The following is a 12,864-nucleotide window of genomic DNA, read 5'->3' on the forward strand; positions in this document are numbered from 1 at the left end:
CGATACCAACAGGGCACCTCCTTGGACCCCATGAGGCAGGAGGGTGGGAGATGGAGACCTAGACAGACAGATGGACGTGGTCTCCGTGCCCCACCAGGAGGTATGTGGGAGACAGGCTCTACCTGCCTGGCCGCCGGCCTCCACCTCCGCGGCACCTCTGGAGAGGGCCTCCTCAGTGGGAGAGTGTCTTCCAGGCCTGGGGTGGGGCCTGGGGCAGCCTCCGCCCTTTCCAGGGTGGGGGAGGGGGGCGGACAGGTTGGCAGTGCAGGAGGGGGCACCTGCCAGCAAACCCCGTTCAGCAGCATCCCGCAGGAAGTGGCTCTGCGGGGGGGGGGGGGGGGGGGTAGTCCCCTGTGGTGCGTCTGGGGTTTAAGCTCAGGGACAGAGAGGCCCAGGTCCCCCGTGGCTCCTGCCGGGTCCTCACAATCAGAGACGATTGCTCCCCCATCAGATCAAGGCCCGTGTGAGGTGTTCCACGTTTTTAAGCCAGTGAAGTAACTGGAACAGTCAAGGGTGCTGAGCGTTACTGTTGCGTTAGGTATTGAAATTCCCCAGCGTGTTTGATATTTCTACTGATTTATTTTAAAAAAGGAAAAAGCTGTTTCTGGGTGCTCGCTGTGTTTCAGCCTTTCTGGAGATTCCCTGCTGCCGTTCAGACGTAGGGACCGCAGCTGTTGGTTCACAGACCAGGGCCCCGGCTGGCAGCACACGCCTGTCCTGGAGTGTGGTCCTGGTTGGGGTCTCACATTCGGAGGGATTGGTGGTGCTCAGGGCCTGTGAAGATCACGTGTGGGTGGCGTGGAGCCCCACCATGCCCGCTCCCTGAGCCTCTGTCTCCCCATCTGTAAACGGGGTCAGCCAGCACGCCTCGAGGTTTGGCTGCCTCGTGGTGCCCCTCACGGTGCGTGCTCTGTTGTTGGAAGAGGGTACAGGTGCTAATGGGAGGGAGGTGGACAGGTGGCCTAGGAATTTCCCAACCAGACTCCCGGGCGCCCACCTCTGCTTGGGGAAGCCCCCGAAGGGGAAGGACAGTGCCTCTAGGGGGCAGCGATCGGGAGGGGTGGGGAGGGGAAGCTGACCGTCTGGAAAAGGAGGGCTCTCCAACCTTGCAAACTGCCTGAGGTGGTGGGAGCCCGGGTGGGGAAGCCCACCACCGACTGCAGGCTGACTTCCTCCGGGAAGAGAGAAGAGGCCCTTCCCAATTCTCCGGGGTCTGGTTGGGGAGCAGGGGCGGGGTGTGCTGGCCTCCTGCCCAGCCATCTGGAGGGTCAGGCACTGGCCCAGGCTCCCTCTGGGGGACCCAGGGCCCCGCTTCACCAGCGACTCCACCCAGCATCCCTGGGGCCAGTGCAGCCCTGACCCACATCTCTGCCCCCACTGCCCGCTGGTCTTGCGGCCCTGGAATTTCAGCCTGGCGGGGCTCTTTCCCAGTCATTCTCCCAGTTCTGCAGGAAGCCAGTTGGTAGGGCGCCAGCCAGCTCCCTGCCACCCCCTCTGGCTGAAGTCCCTTCTTGCCGCCTCCTTGGCTGGCTTGCTCTGCACACCACCCCCCCACGCCCCCAGGGCACTCAGCCTGTGCTCTCACCGCTGGAGACCTGACCTGCGGCCTTGCGGGTGGGGGCCCGGTGGGGGCCCCGCGAGGCCAGCTTCCCAGGCCCAGCTGGAGACAGAAACAAAAGCAGATTTTAGAAGGGGGGGAACCCCACCAAAGAGCTGCATGCCATGTCCTCGTTTTTCCTGGAAGCCGCCTCCAGCAGGACAAACAAATATATTTTCAAAGGCGCTAAAACCAGTGACTCACTCCAAGGAACGCCCTCTCTTAGCCCTTGGCCCGCCCGCCCAGCCCTTCCCACACCCCCGTGGGCTTAATTGCTCCGAGAGGGGCGGTGCCCGCCCAGCCAGGCCAGCAGAGATGGCAGGCGCCCGGGAGCTCGGCGGCCGCCCAGCTGGGAAGCGCCCCTCGGCCGGGTCTCAGGCTCACCCCTCTCTCCCCACAGGTTCATGCAGCACCCCAAGAACTTTGGCCTGATCGCATCTTTCCTGGAGAGGAAGGTGAGTGGATGTCCGCCAGCCCAGCCGCCCCACCCCGTGCCCTACTGGCGTCCATTCTGTCCCCGCCCGCCAGGCCTCTGCTCGCCTGCCTCTTGCTCTTGTTGCTGTGTCTGTCAGTCCTTCCTTCCTCCTCCCCTCTGGGGAGAAGCAGCCGCAGGCCCCGCCCCAGCCTCCCGGGCCCACAGAGGCGGGGCTCCACGCTGGGAAACCCCAGGAGAGCTGTGTGCAGGGCGTCTCTGCGCCACCACGGAGCAGCCGGCGTCCTTGCAGACCCGGCATGGGTCTGGCAGCTGTGATGCCTTCATTAAGGCTTTATAGGCCAGAGTGGCGTTCTTCCAGGGGGTTGGACGCAGTGGCCCTTCTGGTCTCTCTGCTTCTCCCTGTGTGCTGACTCCCGGACGCCAAGGCAGGCGTGCTGCTGGCAGGTCCCGTCCTCGTCAGACATACTTGCCCGCGATGCTGTCCTTGAACCCCACCTTGGCCCCAGGACAGCCTGGGGCAGTGTCCCTTTCTGCTCCAGCCCCCTCTTGGCAGGTAGACACAAGGCATCCCTAAGGATAGTAAAGCCCCCTTTGGGCATCCCGAGGCTGGACAGGGCAGTGCCCATAGGGGCCACAGGTAGGAGAAGCTGGCGCAGGGGCTGGATCAGCCCATCATCAGTCAGCCCTCGGAACCCTGGGGTCACAGGCCAGAGTGGGAACGGGTTCTCCCCAAGGTTTGTCTTCCAGGGCTGCTGTTCTGGGTGTCATAAGCAGCATTCCCCTAAATCTCATTTCTCAGGGCTGGGGCGGGGGTGTTCACCCACCCCCAGCTCTGCCAGTGAGTGCCCTGCCGACTGTGGCAGGGTGGCGGAGTGGGGGAGCCAGGTTGCCTTCCCGGGTCCCCGTTGTTCCCAGGTCTGCCCTTAATGAGCTGATCACCAGAGGACTGGATGGGGACGGGGTGGCGGGGGGAGCGCCTCTTCCCCACCTGGAAAACCAAATATGAGGGAAAACCCGGAGTTTGTTTCCAAAAAACCGTGTGTTTATTCTTACATGCTTCCACTCAGTCACCTTCATAGTGCTCTCCGTTTGATACAACACACCTGTCGAGACTTTTCCCCATGGCTCAAAACAGTGTTTGAACTCGTCGGCTTTGATGCCTTTTACAGGTGCTGCCGTTTCTTGTTCCGCCTCTTCCACATCGGCAAAACGTTTCCCTTTGGGGACTTTTTTCATCTGGGGAAGCAAAAAAAAAGTCGCTTGAGATGAGACTGAGTGAACAGGGAGGGTGGGGCACAGGGGTCGTGCCACTTTGGGTCAAAAACTGCTGAACACTCAGTGCGGCGCGGGCAGGCGCGCTCCTACGTCACCCGTCATGGGTGGGCGAACAAGCACACTGAGAGAGTGAATTTCTAGGAAACTCACTGAAGCCCAGCGCAGCCTCTCACAACAACACCAGCTGGTGCCCCAATGCAGATGGGTCCCTAGATCACTCACCTAGCGGGGGAGGCCTGGACTGCAAGGACCTGCCCTCAAGAAGACAATTCCGGGGTTTTTTGGGGGGGTCCCCCCTCGTAGCCTTTCCCCCGAGTTAGTGACGGTACCTTGCTAAGGGTCAGGCGACCCAGGAGCCTCCTGGAGACGGTGGCAGGGGTTGCAGAAATTGGCACCTGAGCAGCACTGTTTGGGGACGAGGGGATCCGAGGTCCCTACACTGGAGGGTAAATGTGACAGTGTTCCTTGGCTCAGAGGTGGCCCAGGACAAGACTTAACTAGAGCTTCCAGAAGGGTCTGAAGCACGGGGTGCCCACGGCCCTGTGCCGGTCCAGAGTGTGAGTGAGGCTGACGGCAGGATGGGAGCCCTGGGGCCTGGCCAGCTGTGGTCATCTAGGGACTGCTGCCACTGAGGGGCAGTCACGGTCACCCAGCTCGGGACGGTGCTCTCCTGACTTGTCCAAGGGGAAGTCGAACATGCCCATTGCCCCGCTCGAAAACACCAGCATCGGATCATAAAATGTGTTTCTTGCCTGGGGGTGGCCTCCATTCAGGGTGGGTGTGGGGAGGTGGGTAGGGGTGAGGGGCGCCTTCCACCAGCCTCCACGTCCGGCAGCCCCCGGGCAGCACTCCTTGGGGCGAGTTCCTGGCAAGGCCCGGCTCTAAGCATTACGTCAGTACCAGCTGCTGGCACTGACGGGGCTCGAGGCCACAGGGGCAGGTGTCTTCTCGGAGTCCCCCGCTGTTTCTGAGGCTGCCCCCAACTGGGCCCTTTAGGACAGGGAGGAGGAGGGACTCGGATCCAGGTCCAGGTGAAAAGGACCAGGGCAGAGAAAAGCCGTAAATGTTTCACGGGGTGGGGAGCGGCGTGGGGACACGGGTCAGTGTGGAGGTGCAAAGCCCGAAAGGATCTGCTCAGGCCCCAAATGCGGGAGAAGAGGAGGGTGGGGTGAGAGAAAGGGGACCCAGCCCGGGTTGGGGACCTGAATTCACCCAACTGGGAGCCGAAAGCCTTGATGTCCTGGGGCTGGGGAGGGCAGATGACAGCTCTGTCGTCAGTCACCACTAGCATCAGCAGAGCAGGGAGCACCTCCGTCACATGGTCTCTGGGCCTGGCGCCGCCCTGGGCCCTTATTAACTTAATTGATCTCCGTGACAGGGCTGCAGTGTGTGTGGTTAGTGTCCCCATTTCATAGGCGAGGAAGCTGAGGCCAGATGAGGTAGCCTGGCCAAGGTCACGCAGCCGGGGTGTGGAAGAGGTGGGATTTGAACCCAGGCTCCTGGCCGCCCGCCTTGCCTGCCCACACAGGGCACCCCTCAGCGTTATCTCTCTCCGCCCGCAGACGGTGGCTGAGTGTGTCCTCTATTACTACCTGACCAAGAAGAATGAGAACTACAAGAGCCTGGTGAGGCGGAGCTACCGGCGGCGCGGGAAGGGCCAGGTGAGAGGCGAGCACCAGGCGGTTGGCCCCTGGGACCGGCTCCCAGCATGCTTAGCATCGGCTCCCTCCGGGGTGGCTGGGATGCCCTCTCTGGGGACGCTTGGCCCTCCCCAGCAGCAGAGAACAGAGCTGGGAGAGATGGCCACTTTGTTCTCAGCCTGGAAAATTCTAGAACTCAGCTTGGCGACCCCTGGGCTCAGTGGTTAAAAGGCTGCATTTTCTGAGCAAGGGCTGTGTCTCCTGGCTAATGTGGGCTGGCCCACAAAGTTAACATTTAGAAACTTGTGATTGTTTTTTGTGCGTATGTTAATGCCTGTTTGAAAGAAAGAGGAGCCCACTCTTCAGCCTGTGATTTTTCAGACCTCACTGCTTAGGGGGCGACTGAAGGGTTAAGTCAGGTCAGTGCTCCGGGAAGGGCCGTCTGCTTTTGTGAATAAAGCTTCATTGGCACACAGCCACGCCCACTCATTTACCTGTGGCTGGGGCGGCTTCTCTGTCGCCACAGCTGGGTTGAGGAGTCGTGACAGGAGCTGCAGAGCCCAGGAGGTTTCCTGTCGACTTCTTTGCAGAAAAAGTCTGTTGACCTCTGAGTTAAAAGCAAAAGGCGTCGGTTTGAAAAGATACTCAGGACAGAATGGGGACGATGACGGGGTTCTGTGCCCGCGCTCCAAGGGGGGGGCCGTGAGTGCCTAGTGCCAGGGGGGACGAGAGCAGGGGACGGATCGGTTTTGCTTCCGGGCTGTTGAGAATCAGCCTGGCTCATCCTGGGAGCTCCCAGCAGGAGCGAGTTCAGCCATCCCCACTGAGGTCCCAGCGTCCACTGTGAGTAAAGTGGCCACTCGGAGACCCAGCCCCACAGCCTGCGGCGGGTGGGTGCGTGTGGCTTCCAAACCCACACCCGTGTCTCGGAACTCGTGTGCTGGGAACCATGCTTCCGGAGTGGGATCCCCTCCCCCGCCACGTGCGGTCAGGGAGGCAAACCTGTTGATGGGTCCAGCTGCCCCTCACGGCGCTCTGAACATTGGGCCGGAATGACCGGGACGGAGTGTTGGTGCTCGCCGGCCTGGGTCCTTGAAGAGGGGCTGCGTTTGGCTGTGGACAGGGTTTTCTGTCAGCCAGACGTGTGAAACTGAGGCTCGCTGGCATGGAGCTACCGCATTCCAAAGACCTCGCTGTGGCATTCTCGAGACGGAAGTGCGTTCAGAAGTTTCTAGACTGAGAGGCAACAACCCCAATAAAAGTCTGGCAGGAAGCACACATTGGCTGAGGCATGGCAGCAGTGGGGTGGGGTGGGGGCTGTGGCAAAACAGGAGGTGCGGAAGGCCTTCCGATTTATTTTAAAAACGTCGTCAGCTACTTGTTGAGTGCTTACGCCAGTTTTCTTGCTGGTCTTTCTGGTCCCTCCTCACACCTTTGTGGAGGCCCTTTCTGGGGGCTGGGCTGGGGGCTGTGGTGAGGAGAGGGGCAGGGAGGGGCCCCGAGCCCTGTGGCATGGAGGGAGGTGGAGACCTGTTGATGTCACTGAGGAAGGGGACGGCCCCCAGCGAGTGCTGGGGGTGGGGGTGTCGGGGCCCCATGTCTGCTGGCTGATGTGCCTTCCGCTCTGTTCCTTGACCCACCTCTGTGCCTTGGACATTGTGTGCCGGGCACCAGGGTCCACGCTGGTTGGCAGACCAGGTGTAAACAGGCAGTTCCAAGGCAGCGGTGGACCTGCATGAGGGGCACCCCCAGGTGGACAGGATGGAAGTGAGGGGCCCTGGGCCGAGGGAACAGCAGGTATGAAGTTGCGGGGCCTCAGAGAGCCCTGTTCTTCGGAACAGGGGTCTCCATACTTCCTGGGTCTTAAGTAAGTGGAGGAATGGAGAAAAGCCGGGGGACCCTCTTTTTTCTTTTGCTCACATTCCCCGAGTAGAGAGGGAAAACGAGTGCAAACGTGACAATGAAGGGCAGCTCACACTGGACTTCCGTGCCGGGGGGAGGCAGTAGGGAGCGCTGAGGCCTGTGGCTAACGGGAGAACATGTGCCACGTGTCAGCTCCGCCTGACTCCTGGCCAGGTGGCCCTGTGTCTTCTGGGGTTTCTGGATGATGAACTGGAAGTCTGGTCTTATGTGAAACTGCCTCATTTTAAATCTCGGGTCATGTGAAGAACAACAGTGACGCTCTGTCTGGGTCAAACAACTCACCTTTGCTCTTGAAACCTGCCCCCAGCGCCCAGGGTCAGACCTCGGGTTAGGGTGTGGCGGGGCAGGGGAGAGGGAAAGAAGGGGTTGCATGGTTTAGCACGGTGGCCGGGCCCAGGGACGTTTCCTGCCCGAGGAGAAGCATCGGTGCCCTCTGTGCCTGAGCCGTCCTGGGCCAGCCGTGGCACCTGTGATGCCGAGGTCGTGGGCTGCCCTGCTGAGGTTCACCCTCTGGGCTCAAGCTGGAGTCTCAGGCTGGGGCTCCCCGCATGGAGAAAGGAGCCCACCCTGCCCCCGCTGCCGCCGCTGTGCTCTGCCTCTCGCGGAAAGACAGAGGAAGGCAGGGCAGGGGGCCCTGCCTCCTTGGAAGATGGCACATGTCCCCCCCGGGGCTGCAGCAGAAATACAGTTGTGCCCCAGGACCTGCCAGGGACAGTGACTGACGGGTGCTGGAAGGACTCGGCGGGCAGATACGCGGCCCTCACACCACCGCCAGCCCTGTTCATGACTGTGGAATAAAGGGGTCCGCCCAAGTGTGGACTCCGGGGCCGCCCCTCTGCTCTCTGCCCCCTGACAGCGAAATAGATGGTGGGCCCTCTGGGCCCCGCAGCCCCTCCTGTTAACCCGAGATGCGACTGCTGCACCGGCCTGGGCATCACCCTCCCTCCCGCTTTTGTCAGCCCCGTGATTTTGCCAATGCGTCTTGCAAGGAGGGTGGATGTGGGCAGGCGGTGACCCTGCGCCGGGCTGGGCGGCCAGGCCTGCTGGGGGAGGGCAGTCACCTGCTGCGTGAGGCACACCAGGTGCCAGGTCACAGCCTCTTGTTTCTGACCCACACTCAGCCCCCACCTCTGGCAGCTCAAGACTTGGGGTGAGGTGAGCGTCCCAGGCCCCTTCCCTTGCTGCCTGCCCTGGACCACTTTTCCTTGTGGGCTTCCCTCCCAGAGAAGCCCCCCTCCCCCCACCAGTCTCGCCTGCAACCATGGGAGGATGGATGACCAGGTCGCTCCCAGCAGGGACAGGACGTGGCCCCTCCCTCCCAGCAGGTCTCCGCAGGTGGGTGGAGGCTGAGCCATCCATGGGGCTTTATCTCTAGGTGGGAGCCTGCCAGACGCACCCCATCTGCCTGGGTCCCTCTAGTTTTGGAAGCAGACTCTGGTTGTCATGGCCAGTATTCGCTGGACGCCTTGGTGGGGGAACACTGGGTGTCCAGTGAGACGTGGGAGCCCTGTTGGGGTTCCTGGGGCTCTGAGCCCTGTGGGGTGACGAGGATGGTGATGCTGCTGTGGCCACCACAGCAGGGGCGGGGCAGGGTGAAACCGCCCCACGGGGACATTCACTCAGTCCCAGCTAGAACCACGGGCCAGGCTGTGCCGGGGGCTCCGAGGGGGTGACTTGGAGCAGCTTTGTGGGAGGGGCCCTGGAATTGTCCCCATTGTACAGAAGAGGAGACAGAGGCTCAGGTAGGGAAGGGGCTCCCTGAGGAGTCTGCCAGATGCGGGGGCCTGCCTGCAGCTCGGGGCTGGTGCAGCCAGACTGTCGGAACCCGGCACCGACTGAGCTCGCTGTCCGTGGGGTGTTCTGCCGCTGCGTCCGGCGGTGACGGAGGGCTTCCTGCACGGCTGTCTGTCCGGCTCCACTCCCCGGGTAGCCCCTCCACTCGGCCCTGGAGGCCGGCAGCTGGAAGTCCCTTCCGTTTCTCTGGGGCAACCCTCAGGGCCCTCTGTACCACGTACGCCTCTGAGATGCAGAGGCTGCTCCCCCTCCAGTCTGTCTCTCCTGTCACCCCCCCTCTGTCTCTTGCAGTCTCTCTCAGCACCCCCAGAATCCCCCTCTCCCGGAGGCTGTGGCCTGTCTGTGGTCCTGGAGTGGTTCCGTGGCTCAGGGCCACCCACTGCCACAGACGGCCACGAGGGGTGGTGGACACCACCAGCTCCACAGATGCTCCCACGACAGTCCCTGTTGCCTTCTTCCCCAAGATTGACCCTCCTCCCCAGGGTGTCGGGCGCACAGTAGGGGGTGTGCGTCCAGAGGGCCTTTATCAAGGGCCTGCTGCATGCCGGGGGACAGAGCCCCGCAGACCTGCTGTTCAGGGAGCCGAGGAGGGGCGGCCGTCCGGCTTGCCTGTTGACTGCCCTGACGAGGAGCTGCCGAGGCAGACTTGGGGGGCCTCCGCGGGGCCGGCGCACACATGGCAGCTGTTCCCCGGCCGGCAGAGCCCCCCTCATAGAAGGTGCACTCCCAGAGCTGGCCGGCTCGTGCCGCAGGTCGAGACGGGGGTACCCCGGCGACTTCTCTGGCGCTCCCTCCGCAGGTTCTGCCTTGGTGGCACTGGAGCTGGCGGTGACCAGAGAAGGCCCACTCGGCTCCAGGCCAGCGGTGGGAAGTCCCGCTCCCTGGGTGGAGCCCTTCCTCCCCGTCCCAGCACCACTGGCCACTTGGCTGGAGCAGCGGCCTCCGGCCATGCTCTCCCGGGGTCATGGAGGGAGAGACTGAGTCACAGGCCCCGAGACACAGCTGGTGTCCAGCCGATGTTCTCAAGAGGGCTTTCCCCGGGAGGGCTGTGGAAATGCAGAGTCTGGGCGGCCCTTGGTGGGGCCTGGGAGCCTGTGTTTCTAATAGGCACCCGGGCAGCGCTGGTGAGCAGGTGGCAGAAGGGGAAACCGAGGCACAGTGCAGGCTCCCTGGCAGCCCTGGCTGGCCACTGGGGTTTCCCAGGGGGGCTGAGAGAGCTGGGTCTTAAGTCAGAGGCCACGGACAGCTGAGGGAATTCTCAGTGGCTACAAGGGGACCTGGCCCGTCTGTACGGGGGGACGACCTGCCCGAGTGCATGACTGTGGCACGGGCCCCCACCTTATTCAGTTGGCCCCCGCCCTCGCCGCACGCTCCACACCTCACTGTCTGTCCATTCCCTGACAGCTGCGTTTGGACGGCACGAGTACTTACGAACGGGGAACCTAAAACTCCCTGAGGTGGCGCGCCGGCCGTGGGTGTGTGTGGGCTCAGACCCTCAGACCTGTGCAGCCCTCCACCCTGTCCAAGAGGGACAAGGCCCATCCTGCCGTCCACTGCGCTGCGCCTGGCCCTGAGCCGGCGGGAGGCTGGGGGGATGTGCTGGGACTGCCAGAATGGCTTTCTCCTTGAACAGAGGGTGCCGTGCGCTTTCTGGAAGCTTCTCCGTATTCCAGCAGAGGGAACCATGGGCCCCGCCGTAAACTTTGGCATGCTACATGCCTCATGCCCAACTCCCCAGAGCTCGCGTGGCTGAGCTGTGGTGGGAAAGGGCCAAGCCCCGTCTCCTGGCCCCCATCCTGGTGACCTCGTGGGCGGGGCCATGGCCCGGAAGTCCTCTCCCCAAGGTGAGTCACTGGCTGAGGCCGGGCCAGCTCCGAGCACCGGGTGACGTCACAGTGGTTTCAGTTTGTGATTCAGGGTGAGGGGCCGAGTTATCCCCACGAGTGGCAAACCCGAGGCCAGGAACGCTGTGGTCAGTAGTTGACCTTAACTGTGCAAACCGTCGGGGACGAGGGTGAGGCTGCTGCCGGCCGGGCAGCAGGGCCTGTCCCGGGGGCAGTAGTAACTGTGCGGCGGCAAGGCCTCCCAGGGGTGGGGGAGCATGTCCTCAAGGGTGAGTTGTCACTGGGTTCATCCCATTGGGTGCAGAGGGCAGAGGGGGCGGCTGGAGAGCAGGTCCAGTTGGGTCTCCTTTCGACTGCATCGTCTGTGGTCTCCTGTGTCCGCAGAGCAGGGTGTGGGGAGAGGTAGCGTCCCTCCTGGGCGCCCAGCCTCTGGTCCTGCCCCTCCCCGGGCCTGAGCGGGATGTCCAGGGAGGGGGCTGCCTCCTCCCTCCAGCTGCAGGCCGGCAGGGCCCTGGGGCTGCTGCTCTTCCTGTCCTGCTGCCCAGTCCAGCTCCTCACTGCCAGTGGGGAGGGCAGGCCCCTCACCCCAGGTCTCCCTCTCGCCTCGGGTTGGCCCCTCTGTTTCCCTGTTTGTTTCTGCTCTGCTTCTCTGTCTCAGACAAGTGAGCCCACACCCCCTCTCCTCCCTGGTCCCTCTTCCCACCCCTCCCCCAGCCTCCTCTCCCAGCTCCCTGCTGAGGGACTGGTGACCTTGTTCCAGCTGTGGTGGCACTCCAGAGGCTCGGGCAGCTCAAATGGGGACAGTGTGACTTGGGAAGGTGTTGCAGGCGGACCGGCCGAGCGTGGTCTTCTCGGGAGGGGCAGCCATTGTGCAGTAGGCCCGTGCGGGCTCCCCCTGGACGGCTCCGCGGGAGGACTCTGGTGGGGACATGTGGCAGGCCAGGCAGGACCAGGTCGCCCCCAGACTGGGCTGTGCTTCTGGGTGAGTGTGAGCTTGTGTCTTGGGAATGGCCGCCTGGTAGGGATGGACATCCAGTGGGAGGTCAGTCCCCTCCCCTGGCAGCCCAGGCCCGCAGGCAGCCACCGCTTCCACTCTGCGGGGGGTGGGACTGGGTCTGGACGCAGGACTCCTGCGAGCAGATGTCTCTGGTTCCCGCCGTTGTGTGCTAAGTGGGAACGGACCTGTGGGACCCCTCAGGCCCACAGTCCCCCCGATTCACCCCAGGGGTCACTGTTGTCAGTGAGGCAGCTGGCGGGTGGGCCCTTGGGAGGAAGGGGAGGCTGTATCCCAGGGACCATCACGCTGAGCTGCTGTTTTGGGAGAAGATGAACACAGCCTTCTCACGGGCCCTGGCGTGGGGGCGGGGAGACCACATCAAAGGGGGAGGAGGGCTCGGACCGTGTGAGTCCCACCCTGAAACCATGAGCGTGGACCCCCTGAAGGGAGAGGAGGGGCTGGCTGACCTCGCATCGGGCACCCCAGGTTGGGCTGCCAAGAGTTGGTGAACAGTGAGAGAGAGCAGTGTTTGTGTCTGCTGTTCCGGGTGGTTCCACAGTGAAGGCAACCACCGAGGTCCCCGGAGCTGACCCCCACCTGGCAGGGCCAGGTGGCTGACCCCAAAGGCTGCCCTGAGGAGGCATCATTTGGGCTCAGACCTGAGCTGCCAGCTCAGGCAGAGGGCACAGGGAGTGCAAAGGCCCTGAGGCAGGGACTGCGTGCCTGAGGTGGGCGGGGCTGGTTCTGCAGGAGCTGTGATTTCACCCCCGGGTGGCAGGACAGGGTCTGAGGGAGGACTTGGCTGCTGCCGTTGGCGTCTCCTTGCAGACAGGTCCGACGTCATGGGGTGTGTGTGTTATTAAAGGCTGCTCAGGTGTGGGTGTGCTGGCAAGTGATTGGCAGCCAGCTCCTGGGGGCGAAGCTGCAACCCGAGGCCCGTGATGATGGCCCGGGTGCCAGTGCCCCTGCTGGGTGGGCTCCGGGCTGCCACTGCGCTGCCCTGACATGGGCCTGGGACAGGGCTGGCACATGGTCATGTCCCCCTCCCGCCACGTGGACGCAGTGGCTCTGTGTGACCTCAGAGATAACAGCCACATGTAGTCAGGTAACTCAGAGGGGAAGGTTTCCAGTACTTACCGCCTTTGTTTTTTTTTAAGTAATCTTTTGATTGTAAGGTTATGTATTTCAGTGTTTAATAATGGCTGGTTAACCGTGTTCAAGCAAGCATTGAGGTCTGCCCCCCCCCCCCCCCCCCCCGCTGGTTCGAGCCGGCTCCCTGCCCAGCCCTCTGCCCCCAGCCAGCAGGACGCCCCCTGTTGGCGAGCACGGGCCTTGCAGGCAGTTGGGCTCTGCAGCCA

General features: G+C 63.0%; 1 protein-coding gene across 13 annotated transcripts in view; it reads left to right on the forward strand.

Moving 5' to 3' along the window:
* Positions 1-12,864, forward strand: part of NCOR2 (nuclear receptor corepressor 2) — a 160,233-nt gene that overhangs the window by 84,639 nt on the left and 62,730 nt on the right. For all 13 annotated transcript variants that reach the window (XM_053929082.2, XM_053929087.2, XM_053929083.2 and 10 more), the window contains exons 14-15: positions 1,998-2,052; positions 4,871-4,969. In XM_053929082.2, the coding sequence (XP_053785057.1) occupies positions 1,998-2,052; positions 4,871-4,969 (154 nt within the window). The remainder of the gene's footprint in view (positions 1-1,997; positions 2,053-4,870; positions 4,970-12,864) is intronic.

This window comes from Desmodus rotundus, chromosome 7 (genome assembly GCF_022682495.2).
Source record: "Desmodus rotundus isolate HL8 chromosome 7, HLdesRot8A.1, whole genome shotgun sequence".
NCBI lineage: Eukaryota > Metazoa > Chordata > Mammalia > Chiroptera > Phyllostomidae > Desmodus > Desmodus rotundus.